The sequence below is a fragment of the Procambarus clarkii genome, chromosome 45 (genome assembly GCF_040958095.1).
Source record: "Procambarus clarkii isolate CNS0578487 chromosome 45, FALCON_Pclarkii_2.0, whole genome shotgun sequence".
NCBI classification, from domain to species: domain Eukaryota; kingdom Metazoa; phylum Arthropoda; class Malacostraca; order Decapoda; family Cambaridae; genus Procambarus; species Procambarus clarkii.
The window spans coordinates 15,894,111-15,908,972 of NC_091194.1; the positions used below are offsets into that span (position 1 = coordinate 15,894,111).

At 41.5% G+C, this 14,862-nt stretch overlaps 1 protein-coding gene across 1 annotated transcript; it reads right to left on the reverse strand.

The window, feature by feature from the left end:
* Nucleotides 1-254: 254 nt before the first annotated feature.
* Nucleotides 255-2,066, reverse strand: LOC123770098 (uncharacterized). The gene has a single exon (XM_045761769.1). The coding sequence runs from the start codon at nt 2,064-2,066 to the stop codon at nt 255-257; it is 1,812 nt and encodes a 603-aa protein (XP_045617725.1).
* Between the last annotated feature and the right edge of the window lie 12,796 nt (nt 2,067-14,862).

A 14,862-nucleotide genomic window follows, 5' to 3' on the forward strand; every position in this document is an offset into this window, starting at 1 on the left:
ACATGTATGCTGTACATCTGGTTATCTAAGGTAATATTTGCACGTGTTAACAACCCGCTTGTTAGCTCGTCGCTGAATGGTAAGGTCGTTAGCAGGCCTCACATAAGGAAATATCCAAATGCTTCAGATTTTACTGTGTCCATCCTACTAAACGTATTCTGAGTTTACTTTATTCTTCCCACTAAACAAATTCAGTTTACATTTTTTCCCTCTCGTTAAACGTATTCTAAGTTTATCCCTCCCGCTAAGAATATTCAGAGTTGAATTTTTCCTCCCGCTAAAAGTATTCTTAGGAAAACAGAGCTGTGAAAAGTGTTGCTCTCAGCTGTACGGCTTGAAATTTTGGCGGGTTGAGGATCGGAATTGTTCTTAGTGGAGGATGGACGCACTAAAACATTTTTTTTGCTTAGATCCTTGGGAGAAAATGCTTGGTTACCTGTAGTGTCTTGGTCACCTGTAGTGTCTTGGTCACCTGTAGTGTCTTGGTCACCTGTAGTGTCTTGGTCACCTGTAGTGTCTTGGTTACCTGTAGTGTCTTGGTCACCTGTAGTGTCTTGGTCACCTGTAGTGTCTTGGTCACCTGTAGTGTCTTGGTCACCTGTAGTGTCTTGGTCACCTGTAGTGTCTTGGTCACCTGTAGTGTCTTGGTCACCTGTAGTGTCTTGGTCACCTGTAGTGTCTTGGTCACCTGTAGTGTCTTGGTCACCTGTAGTGTCTTGGTCACCTGTAGTGTCTTGGTCACCTGTAGTGTCTTGGTCACCTGTAGTGTCTTGGTTACCTGTAGTGTCTTGGTCACCTGTAGTGTCTTGGTCACCTGTAGTGTCTTGGTCACCTGTAGTGACTTGGTCACCTGTAGTGTCTTGGTCACCTGTAGTGTCTTGGTCACCTGTAGTGTCTTGGTCACCTGTAGTGTCTTGGTTACCTGTAGTGTCTTGGTCACCTGTAGTGTCTTGGTCACCTGTAGTGACTTGGTCACCTGTAGTGTCTTGGTCACCTGTAGTGTCTTGGTTACCTGTAGTGTCTTGGTCACCTGTAGTGTCTTGGTCACCTGTAGTGTCTTGGTCACCTGTAGTGTCTTGGTCACCTGTAGTGTCTTGGTCACCTGTAGAGTCTTGGTCACCTGTAGTGTCTTGGTCACCTGTAGTGTCTTGGTCACCTGTAGTGTCTTGGTCACCTGTAGAGTCTTGGTCACCTGTAGTGTCTTGGTCACCTGTAGTGTCTTGGTCACCTGTAGTGTCTTGGTTACCTGTAGTGTCTTGGTCACCTGTAGTGTCTTGGTCACCTGTAGTGTCTTGGTCACCTGTAGTGTCTTGGTCACCTGTAGAGTCTTGGTCACCTGTAGTGTCTTGGTCACCTGTAGTGTCTTGGTTACCTGTAGTGTCTTGGTCACCTGTAGTGTCTTGGTCACCTGTAGTGTCTTGGTCACCTGTAGTGTCTTGGTCACCTGTAGTGTCTTGGTCACCTGTAGTGTCTTGGTTACCTGTAGTGTCTTGGTCACCTGTAGTGTCTTGGTCACCTGTAGTGTCTTGGTCACCTGTAGTGTCTTGGTCACCTGTAGTGTCTTGGTTACCTGTAGTGTCTTGGTCACCTGTAGTGTCTTGGTTACCTGTAGTGTCTTGGTCACCTGTAGTGTCTTGGTCACCTGTAGTGACTTGGTCACCTGTAGTGTCTTGGTCATCTGTAGTGTCTTGGTCACCTGTAGTGTCTCGGTCACCTGTAGTGTCTCGGTCACCTGTAGTGTCTTGGTCATCTGTAGTGTCTTGGTCACCTGTAGTGTCTTGGTCACCTGTAGTGTCTTGGTCACCTGTAGTGTCTTGGTCATCTGTAGTGTCTTGGTCACCTGTAGTGTCTTGGTCACCTGTAGTGTCTCGGTCACCTGTAGTGTCTCGGTCACCTGTAGTGTCTTGGTCACCTGTAGTGTCTTGGTCACCTGTAGTGTCTTGGTCACCTGTAGTGTCTTGGTCACCTGTAGTGTCTTGGTCACCTGTAGTGTCTTGGTTACCTGTAGTGTCTTGGTCACCTGTAGTGTCTTGGTTACCTGTAGTGTCTTGGCTACTCCACCTCATGACTACCTGCAGTCAGTCATCTATTAGCAGTCACGAACAATCAGCAAAAATTATTGGCAAGTGAAAAACATCAAAATAATTATCACTAAATGGTCCCAAAATAACACGTCCACAATGATAACATTCAAGGTTTAATTATGTATTATTCCCCTCAACTGATATTTATGAACAGACACGGTAATCATATTACTCTTAGGCCTATCCCACAGCTTGAAAAGCAATATTAAAATTTTACAAGCATATGAACCCCAAACAATCGACTGGCTGCTGAGTTTACATACTTGCCAACTCCTTTATGTCGGGTAGTTTAGAGCGAGGCCTTTCAGTTGCGTTTAGCGGTAAATTAAAGGAGATAACTTAATGTGTAAGCGAGTAGTGGAGCAGTGTTCCAGAGGTCACTGGAGCTGGTGGTCGCAGTGTGTTGCCCAGCTGCTGGGGTACCACTTCTCAGCCAGCCATCACCGCCAGCCAACACCACCAGCCATCACCACCAGCCATCACCCCCAGCCATCACCACCAGCCATCACCACCAGCCATCACCACCAGCCATCACCACCAGCCGTCACCACCAGCCATCACCGCCTGCCAACACCACCAGCCATCACCGCCAGCCATCACCGCCAGCCATCACCGCCAGCCATCACCGCCAGCCATCACCCCCCAGCCATCACCACCAGCCATCACCCCCAGCCATCACCACCAGCCATCACCACCAGCCATCACCCCGAGCCATCACCACCAGCCATCACCACCAGCCATCACCACCAGCCATCACCCCCAGCCATCACCACCAGCCATCACCACCAGCCATTCAACACGTTCTCAATTTCCCATCCCATAAAAAATCCAACTATTTCATCTAACCAAAAACGTACAAATCCAACCAACCCACCTAACCTGTCGAGACCAATGGTCAAATAACCTCAATATTTCGCTGCATTAATCCGTACAAATCCGGTGCGTTTTTTAACGGATAACTCCGTACAAAATACGACGTAAGAGATGAGAGGTGGGGGATGATATGTACACAGTCCGCCTACCTATGGTCAAGCCACCACTGGTTAATGGTACATTAGCAGTCAACTCTATCTTTTTTACTGCGTCTTAATTTATTCCTCAGTATTTTTAGCACTTTGCTAGCCGCCGGGCAAGCATCAAACGATGGTACTGTGTTTGTACAAGCATTCACAAAAGCACAATTTGTTGGCCAGTTTTCCGTTTCGCAGACATTTGCTGACTGTGGGGGGCGAGAACTGTTGGGCTTTACTCTCATTTCACTTTGTACCAGTGACGTTCACTGCCACAGAAATACAGGAATAAAGATACATCAGTGACCTTCACTGCCCACTGAAGCACTGGGACACAACATTACTCGCCTTTGGCTTCAACCTCGTTTCTGGTTCCTTCCCGTCGTCCAACTTTTAGCCAGAAGAATTTTGAATGAATTTAAATGAATCGTTACGTTTGAATGTTTGAATTTCAATGAATCGTTACGTTTGAATGTTTGAATTTCAATGAATCGTTACGTTTGAATGTTTGAATTTCAATGAATCGTTACGTTTGAATGTTTGAATTTCAATGAATCGTTACGTTTGAATGTTTGAATTTCAATGAATCGTTACGTTTGAATTTGAATGAATCGTTACGTTTGAATTTGAATGAATCGTTACGTTTGAATTTGAATGAATCGTTACGTTTGAATTTGAATGAATCGTTACGTTTGAATTTGAATGAATCGTTACGTTCGAATTTGAATGAATCGTTACGTTCGAATTTGAATGAATCGTTACGTTTGAATTTGAATGAATCGTTACGTTCGAATTTGAATGAATCGTTACGTTTGAATGTTTGAATTTGAATGAATCGTTACGTTCGAATTTGAATGAATCGTTACGTTTGAATTTGAATGAATCGTTACGTTTGAATTTGAATGAATCGTTACGTTTGAATGTTTGAATTTGAATGAATCGTTACGAATCATCACTTTAAAATTGATGAACGTGTCTCTGGGGTCGGCCGCAGAATGGAATGAGTATATCGACGATTTGCCTATTTTAGGCAAGTCTTCCACCCCGTGCTTCTACTAATACAAATATTCTCCATCAAAACCTAAGCAACTAAAAAATGCCTAACTATTTCTATCGTATATAGAAATACGATATATAATATTAACTTGTATATGAGAACAAATCATGAATACACAGTATTTTAAAAATGATGGATGCGTCTGGGGAGGACGGCCGCCGCTTGAACGAGCTCGGCCTGAGGACGGGTTGGGGTCGGCCCCAGCTTGGACCAGCACACCCTGAAGACAAGTTGTCGTAATTCTAAGTGTTCCATGTCTCGCATGACACAACGTTTCCTGCAATTCCCTTTATTTCCATTCTCTAATATTTGAAGCTCTTTCTCTATACTTACAAGAGATCCATCAGACTGTGGTTTACCTTCGTCATCCTGAGATTTATGTTGTAAACTTAATTTATATCAACTTTGTAGCACGATAATGAAACTACATCATAAGAATTAAATTGAGAATAGAATTGTGGAACAGAAACTGCATTGAGACATTACAAATATTTTTTTTTCAGTGACAGAGTAGTTAACAGGTGGAATGCATTAGGCAGTGATGTGGTTGTTGTTGTTGTTGTTTAAGAATCGCTACCTGGAACCAAAAGTTCCAAGTAGCACGAGCTATGGTGAGCCCGTAGTGGACTTTTTTTTTTTTTTTAGTGATGTGGGGAGGGTTAACTCCATACACAGTTTCAAGTGTAGATATGATAGAGCCGACACTAGTTGACTGTCAGTTAAGAAGTGGGACCAAAGAGTTGAAGCTCAACTAGGTCAGTACATAATTAGGAATACATTCACACGTAAGCATACATACGTATGCAGGCATACATTCATACATACGTATGTATACATACAAACGTAATCATACATAAGCATATATATGCAAGCATAAATACATATGTATGCATACATTTATATATATGCATACATTCATATGAATGCATACGTGCATATGTTCATACATACGAATAGTCTTACATTTATACGTATGCATACGTACGTACATACGTATTGGCACGCATATATAAAGGCTATAATATATATACCTAATTATTTTTAGCACATTTTATGTATTCATGGGATCATAATGCAAACAACAGATCATCCAAAGATTTTCAAAATCCTCACAGTTGTTGAAATGTTCTTAGAAAATACTACAATTACTTCGTGTATTATTCTAGCGATCCCCTGGCGGCCGGCTCCAATTACCATTAATTGTAAATAGCAGCAAAAATCCGGAATTACATGGTATAGCTTTTTCCAGCGGCTGAGAGAGTTTATAATGATTATATTGTCGTTGGCTCATTAGAGCATGAAATGGCTTTAAGAGTAGGACATAACATTTGACCTTTTGTGTCCAGAGCCATGTCTCCAACACGTGGAACTTTAGTCCACAGTTAGCCACGATGGTCTAGTTATCATGATGATGATCTGATATATGCTGCCCTCCTCTCATCCTGTCCTTATGATTCCTGAAGTTAAGATCCTCCCAGCTCATTCTCATGTCATGCTCGTCCCAGCTGAGGCTCAGGTTATGGTTCAAGTTTCGGCCGTCCTCAATCCATATATGCTCATCCAAGCCCGTCCTCCAAACAAAGGCCAAAGTCCGTTCCATGCACCTGCCAAACCCGCTGTTTATGAATGAAAAACTGTTTAAACGCGACTCGCAACGAATGACGTCCGAACACTTCCGGAACATGTGCTTCATTGACGACTTTTTGTTCGAACCACAACGCTGTAAATGTTTCACCCACGTACTACAATTACAAATAATCGCCAACAGAACCTAAACACTTAACCTAACATACGCCTAACTATACATAGAATTTTCATGTATAATAATATTAATTTATATGAGAACAAACCAATTTTTAATACACAGTATGTTAAAATTTATGAATACGTCTCGGGAGGACGGCCGCTGCTTTAACCAGCCTAGTGTGAGGACGGGTTGAATCCAAACGGTGACCTATCCCGAAAGCACATTTGTCAAAATTTACAATATACATATATGTTCGCCATCGTTCAATACTATACTATTGAATTAGAAGAGTACGACAGCTTGCTGCAATCAATGTTAGAAAAAACCCTCAACCTTTCTCTCAGCGACTCACAGTGGAAACAAGCCTCCCTTCCTGTCAGACTCGGGGGCCTCGGCGTTCGCACAGCAACACAAATTGCTGTACCAACGTTCCTGTCCTCTTCAGTGGCGTCTGACAATCTGGTGAAGGAAATCCTACCCGATTACCTAGGTCAACAGGCAGGGGTACATGATCCCAGCTTTACAGACTGCACCACCAAATGGGTCTCTCTTGCAGGATTACCACCCCAACCTCCACCTTTTGAAGCTCACAAGCAATCCAGCTGGGACGGCCCCATTGTAAACCAAGCAGCTGCAACATGCCTAGAAACTACCAGCACGCGTCTCACACCACAGGCCCTCCGAACTGCTGTGGCCCTCCGCCTCGCTGCCCCAATCCACAATGAATACAGGTGTATTTGCGGCGAGACAGTGGCTGACACGTACGGCGGGCATGGCTTTCTCTGCCAAAGGACAGGAGGATGGCATGCAAGACACGGGGAGGTAAATGACATTATTAAGAGCCTTACCACAGCTGGTTGTCCAGCAGAGAGAGAACCTCATTACCTCATGCCCCGTAACTCTGACGAGCCTGTCGGTCGCCCAGACGGGATCACAGTGAACCCCTGGAAGAATGGTAGACAGTTGGTGTGTGACTACACACGTGTTTCAACTTTAGCCAACACCTATGTTGCCTTCAGTGTTGCACATCCAGGAGGTGCTGCCAATCACCAAGAAGCAGCCAAGTCTCGTAAATATAGAGATCTTGATCACCTCAACAATTTTGTCCCCATTGCCTCAGACACACTTGGTGCCTCTTGAGGTTATCTTGAGATGACTTCGGAGTTTAGCGTCCACGCGGCCCGGTCCCCAAAAAGGCCTCCTTTTTTTTACCCCTCCCCCCCCCCAGGAAGCAGCCCGTAACAGCTGTCTAACACCCATGTACCTATTTACTGCTAGGTGAACAGGGGCATCAGGGTGAAAGAAACTCTGCCCATTTTGTTTCCGCCTCCACCAATGATCGAACCTAGAACATCAGGACTACGAATCCGAAGCGCTGTCCACTCAGCTGTCAGGCCCCTTTTGGACCTGACCCCTAAAGCTATGCCTGGGATAAAAGTACTGCTAGTTTTTTTTGAAGGAGCCGGGTTCTAAGCTAATTGAAACAACTAGAGACCCTAGAGCCGTCAGTTTCCTGTTTCAGCGCCTTAGCGTGGCGATCCAGAGAGGAAATGGTCACTGCATCCATGGTTCCAGCCCGCCATCTGAGGAACTGGAGGAACTCGACAACTTGTGACAACTAACCTTGTATCTTGAATGTAACCAATGTTGTAACATTGTCGTCAGTCGTCACATTGTTGATGTGACGACTTATACTGAATTTTGTAACTAGCTCATCAAGATTGTAACTTGCTTAGCTAAATAAATTGTGGGGTTCAGTCACTGAGCCCATTATGTGCCTCTGTAACCCTTTCCACTACCGCCCACAAGATGGGTATGGGGTGCATAATAAATGAACTAAACTAACTGTTGTAACCCTTTTTTGTGTAATGAAGTTTTAAATAAAATAAAAGGACAAAATACTAAAATTATACGGGGTGGTAGAAGACAATATGAAGTGTACGTGGGTACCCCACAAGGCTCCCCCGGATGCTGCATATCGTTTTCGAGGTCGAGGGTCCCTACAAATGTAACCAGAGGTGGTATCATCTAAATACATAATATATATATATAATATATATATATATATATATATATATATATATATATATATATATATATAAAATATTATATATAAATATAAATATAATATATATAATATAATATATTATATATAATATAAATATAAAAAATAAAAATAAAATATAAAAATAATAGGGGTGGTAGGAGAGGAAAAGATTAAAGTATTCAGTGAGAATCCACAAGGTCTTCTCTGAACACTATTTATTTTCTTCTTCGAGGATGTGGGTCCCTTTAATTAAACCAGTGGTGGTACCCCTAAATATAAATATATATATATTATATATATATATATATATATATATATATATATATATATATATATATATATATATATATACACACACACACAAGTTTTCTGTATATTCCAACGTAAACCACGAATTCAATTATCTGACACAAACAATGTGCAGTTGACAGACCCTTAATTGAAACTAAGTCTTCTCATTTAGGAGAAGTTCCTTGACAATTATAATTTTTGAAGTAATACAAGAATTTAACTGTATAAAGTGTATAGTGTGTATATACCATTTAGTGTGTGTATACCATTTAAGACAGAGCTCAAGGGTAAACAAGTGTTTTGAGTCCTGTGCTCTAGTTTGGTGGGATTGGCTGATTGGTGCTTGTACCTGTGATTGGCTGATTGGGGCTTGTACCTAGGATTGGCTGATTGGTGCTTGTACCTGGGATTGGCTGATTGGTGCTTGTACCTGGGATTCGCTGATTGGTGCTGACTGAATGACCGGTGCTAATTAGGGCGAATGCTGATTGTGTCTAGGTGGAAAGATTGGTCGAGTGTTCCCCAAGACGATGGGACTGACCGTGTGTTTCACTTACATATCTCAGCATCGAAACAATTGGGCAGCGGGCGCCGAGATATAGTCATTAAATAACGCAATTTTAAGTAACACTATTTAGAAGGATACATATACATACTGAACATATACATACATATACCTATATACATACTGAACAAATTAGAGGACAAGTTCTGAAAGTTCCGTCATAAGCTACACGTTATCTCTGAGAGACACCAGCTTCATCAACAAACTTATATCCACAGTGGTTGATTTTAGTCATAATTGATTCATGTTCATAATTACAGCAGTGACTATAGTGAACAGGTGTACAGCTGTCTTGGCTTGGGTGTACAGCTGTTGGGGATGGAGTGGACAGCTGGAGTGAACATATGTACAGCTGCAGTGGTTGAAGTGAACAGGTGTACAGCAGTTGTGGCTGAAGTGAACAGGTGTACAGCAGTTGTGGTTGGAATGAACAGGTGTGCAGTAGTTGTGGCTGGATAGAACAGCTGTACAGCAGTTGTGGCTGGATAGAACAGGTATACAACAGTTGTGGCTGGAATGAACAGGTGTGCAACGGTTGTGGCTGGATAGAACAGCTGTACAGCAGTTGTGGCTGGATAGAACAGGTGTACAACAGTTGTGGCTGGAATGAACAGGTGTGCAGCAGTTGTGGTTGGAATGAACAGGTGTACAGCAGTTGTGGCTGGATAGAACAGCTGTACAGCAGTTGTGGCTGGATAGAACAGGTATACAACAGTTGTGGCTGGAATGAACAGGTGTGCAACGGTTGTGGCTGGATAGAACAGCTGTACAGCAGTTGTGGCTGGATAGAACAGGTGTACAACAGTTGTGGCTGGAATGAGCAGGTGTGCAGCAGTTGTGGCTGGAGAGAACAGGTGTGCAGCAGTTGTGGCTGGATAGAACAGGTGTACAACAGTTGTGGCTGGAGAGAACAGGTGTACAGCAGTTGTGGCTGGACTGAACAGGTGTACAGCAGTTGTGACTGGACTGAACAGGTGTACAGCAGTTGTGGCTGGACTGAACAGGTGTATAACAGTTGTGGCTGGACTGAACAGGTGTACAGCAGTTGTGGCTAGAGTGAACAACTGTGCAACAGTTGTGACCGGAGTGAACAGGTGTGCAACAGTTGTGGCTAGAGTGAACAGGTGTACAGCCGTAAAAAAAACTTGTAACTTGCAATTAATTTGTATTGCCAAAACAAAGCTCAAAACTACCATTCTGATTGTGATGAGCAGTGATGGTGAGGGTAAAAGTGATGAGCAGTGATGGTGAGGGTAAAAGTGATGAGCAGTGATGATGAGGGGTAAAAGTGATGAGCAGTGATGGTATGGTAAGGTAAAAAGTGATGAGCAGAGGGTAAATCTGACAGATTTTCATTGTTTTCCCATAGGGAAGCTTATTAAGCTAATTAAGTCCCCCCTAGACCTTCCCCAAGATGCAACCCACAACAGTTGCCTAGCTCCCGTGTATCTATTTACTGCTGGTTGGACAGACACACCAAATGAAAATAAAAGTTGCCCAATCGGTACCGTCATGCATCTGGAATCGTATCCAGGAACTACCGGTTGAGACCCCACTCCAGATATGAACAAACTCAACACCAATTTCTGACAAATCAAATGCAACTACTGAATTCATTCAAAGCAGCTATGTCTTTGAAAAAAAAGGATAAAAATTAGAGTATTCTCGTATTAGAGGTCTTGACTTGCTTAAGGTTAGGATTAAAAGCAGATCACATGTTCTCTCTCTCCCTTTCTCCTTACTATTCAAGTTTAATGAGCTGGCAGAACTAAGACCGTTTTATAGTTATTATCCTCCGATTTTTCTTTATAACTATTTTTCCTCAACACCTATTAACAAAATATTGGCCTGCCTATTGTAAATGTGGCCCCCCACCTATTATAAATGTATTCCCCAACTATTGTAAATATATTCTTCTACGTGTTATAAATGTATTCCCTCACTTACTGTAACTGTGTTCAGTTAACACACCTATTGTAAACATGTCCCCCCTCACCTGTTTTCTTTATTTTTACCTTCACCATGCTAATTTACATTTTTAATTCCCTATCCCCTACTAATCCTTTTCCAAATTCTCGTGACGGACTGTCACCATGGAGCGGGCTTCAAGCCTCGCTGCTCCCGGTCAGGCCCCCACTTTCCATCCACAAAAAATTCCCTGCAGAGTTAAAGCAGGAAATTGCAGTTCCACACCCTGGTGTCCTCTGAAATGTCATTACTGAATGGCATTTAGAGATTTCGATTTCATATCAGGGGGAGGGGGGGGGGTTTATTTGCTTTTTTACTGTTTTGTTGGATGATCTATTTGAAGGGCTTTGTTCCCTAGCATTTAAATTTGTGTTTAAATTTGTTTTCTTGTATGCCCCTCGTGAACGGTGTAATCTCCCGGTTGATTGATTCGTTTTGTTTGATTGGTTTGTGAATATTAACTACAAAATGTATTAATATTTTATTTATATTAATGTTTGCATTGTTTGTGTGAATATGTATGTTGTGTTGCATTTTATATTTCAATATAAGTACGTTATATTCATTTATGCATTTATAATATTTTATTCAATAAGTAACTTATCCATATTATATATATATGTGTGTGTGTGTGTGTGTGTGTGTGGTGTGTGTGTGTGTGTAAATCACTTAACACGATGAAAAATGTGACAGTGTCAGACCACGGAGGAAGAATTGAAACAGAAATTTCCTTAAGTACTTTCATATATTAATACATCTTCAGAAGGAGCCCTTCTGAAGATGTATTAATATACGAAAGTACTTAAGGAAATTCCTGTTTCAATTCTTCCTCCGTGGTCTGACACTGTTTTATTATATATATATATATATATATATATATATATATATATATATATATATATATATATATATATATATATATGAACTGAATAAAGATTGACAATACATTATACCGAGTCATATTTGATGCAGATTTTACAGTAAGTCCTAAGATTCCGGTTTCGATCCCCGGCGGAGGCGAAAACAAATGGGAAGAGTTTTTTTCACCCTGATGTCCCTGTTCATCTAGCAGTAAATAGGTACCTTGTAGTTAGACAGCTGCTACGGGCTGTTTCCTGGGACTGTGTAACAAAAAGAAGGCCTGGTTAAGGACCGGGCCGCAAGGACGCTAAACCCCAAAATCATCTCGAGAAGTACACTGAGATATCACATTAACGTGATATAGCAAAAAAATAAATCCACAGGAGCCTTGGTGTGGGTTCGAACCTATGCGCCGAGTGTTCACAGACCCCCTCTAGTCAACTGTACCACGACATGGTAAAATAATTGCAACCAGGAGTGCTACTACACAAATGAGGTTACGATGCTTCCACTGAAGCTTAACTGGGGTTTCAAACAATTAGCCCATGCACTCGGGGTCTGTCACTCAGGTCGTACTACTGGTTGACAAGAGTGCATGGGGGGAATTGTGGGACACTCCCGGTTAGTCTTTGGTGAAAGCTTCGGGATCCTCGTGGGTGTAGCAGCACTAAAGGTTGCAATTCTTTTACCATGTCGTGGTATAGATGACTAGAGCGCGTCTGTGAACACTCGGTGCATAGATTCGAACCCTCATCAAATCTCCAATGGATCTAATGGACAAATCCACAAGGGCCGTGACGAGGATTCGAACCTGCGTCCGGGAGCATCCCAGACACTGCCTTAATCGACTGAGCTACATGAAAAATGAAATGGATCTCCAATGGATCTGTTCTTTGCAGGTCTTTTCAACATCAGTAATTCTCAGTCATATGTCTGTATTCTCTGTAAAAAATCGACTAACGTATTTATGTCAGTTATGACACTTTATCATTTATTTAGCCTATGTCTATTGCCGAAGCAATGTTTATATACGTTTTTTCAACCCAATTTTTTTATTTAATAATTTTCTCACTTTATTTATATTCCCATATTGGTTTATTACAAATTGGCAATGCCTCTTATTCTCCTTTCAATTTCGTTTTAATTGAAGAGCAAGGGAACCATATTCACTATGTATATTGAGCACCTCGCTATTGTTTTTTTTTCCAACCATTTAACGTAAGCCCGATAATTGCCTGTATCCGGATTGCCTTGTTCCATTACCGTGAGAGCATATATTTTATGATGGCTAGTCGATACCTGTTTCAGTATAGGTGGTGAAACCTTGGTTGTTGATTCCTGGTATAATAATAATAATAATAATAATAATAATAATAATAATAATAATAATAATATATTTATAGCGTACTAATGTCCATATGTGCTTTACTTTTGTCATTATAATATTCTCACTACAAATAATGACCTAGATAATTGAAAAACAAAACTGAGAAATTTCAATAAGATTAGATGATTTATATAACAACTTGAGGTCTTAAGTGGAATGAAACATTCTTAAGTGTTGTGTATAATGACTCGCTCACCACAATTATGTATAATGGCAGATGTTTGACACTGATTACTCGGCTTTGCTGCTATTCTGCTAATTTTTAGGGGTTTAAAATTTATCACTAATGAAAAGTTGCTATACCTGTGAGAACGCTGTAATCTTCTCTTTGATCCACACTACAAGTCAGGCCCAAGCTATCTCACCATATGATTAACTATTAGGTATTTGGATTAGGTAATACCCCAATCAATTGAAATCTCGATTCACTCTTTGTTTTAAGTTATGATTAAAACGCTGTACGTAATTTGTGGCTTTATAAACTATACAAATACTGTAATTACTAAATAAATCCTATAATTAATCGCATATTTGATAAATATTATTTAATAAATTACATATATACAAAATTATTACTGATTAAATTTTTGGACCAGGGCTGTGGAATCGAACCCGCGTCCTGGCTCACCTATGGCCGCATATTATGGCCTAAGGGGTGAGGCATAGGTCTGGGGTGACCCCGGGACGCTCATTCGATCCCACCTCCCTGCTCCAAAGATATTTATATAGTAATATGACGTTATCGTGATTTCCTTGGGCTATGCTCAAAATGGGTTAATACAAACTTTAAATTACTTAAAATCTGCAACAGATAGAATTCTGCTGTCATATCTGAGGTAGTTTTTAATAAGAATTTTCTTTATACAGTTAACTGAATGTTATTAGTCTAATCAATTTATATGCTTCATTTAAGCAGTTAAAATTACCTCATGTCTAATTAGTTCACCTGACCTCATATGTAAATAGTTCACCTGACCTTACATCTAATCCGTCCCAATCACCTCACATATAATCAGTCCACCTCACCTTACATCTACAGTTCTCCTAACCTCACATATAATCCGCTTGCTTCACCTCACGTATAATCAGTTCAAACGACCTCACATATAATCTAGTGTCATTAGCCTTAAACCATTAGGTTGCAACTTTCTTTCTTCTACTGGTACTTGCCCTCAAGGAACTTTGGAGGCTGTATGGTCCGTCTTCACATCTGGCTACATAATACTTGTATCACAGTTCCTTCTCACGGAGACTCTTGGTAACCTTCCAAAAGATCGATATGCTGTTTAATTTTCCATCCCACAAGCATTTTGTTGATCAAACTGCAGGCAACCTTTCAAAATGTTCTATGATCTTGGATATCAAATGTTGCCTATAGTGTCTGAAGAGATATGTAATAATTAATGAATGAATGCCTGGGGGTGATGGCTGGGGGTGGTGATGGCTGGGGGTGGTGATGGCTGGGGGTGATGGCTGGGGGTGATGGCTGGTGGTGATGGCTGGTGGTGATGGCTGGTGGTGATGGCTGGTGGTGATGGCTGGGGGTGATGGCTGGTGGTGATGGCTGGGGGTGATGGCTGGGGGTGATGGCTGGGGGGTGATGGCTGGTCCTGTCCCTCACTTGCAGATTGCTACATTCAGCTCTGGCGGCCTCGGGGACATAGCTCCACAATAACATTTTTCTTCAGCACCTTAATACTATTTAGTTTTTTAATTTGTTGCGCGGTTCAGATGAAAGGCCTTGTTTTCAATTTTGTAATAAAACGTCGGAAATTAATTTGCAACATTCCTGCTGTGAGCAACAACATTTTTGTGTAATATTGGTAAAAAAGTTTTGGGATTTTT

Coding starts and splice junctions, on each gene's coding strand:
- LOC123770098 (XM_045761769.1), bottom strand. CDS start 2,066: ATGAGGTGGAGTAGCCAAGACACTACAGGTAACCAAGACACTACAGGT.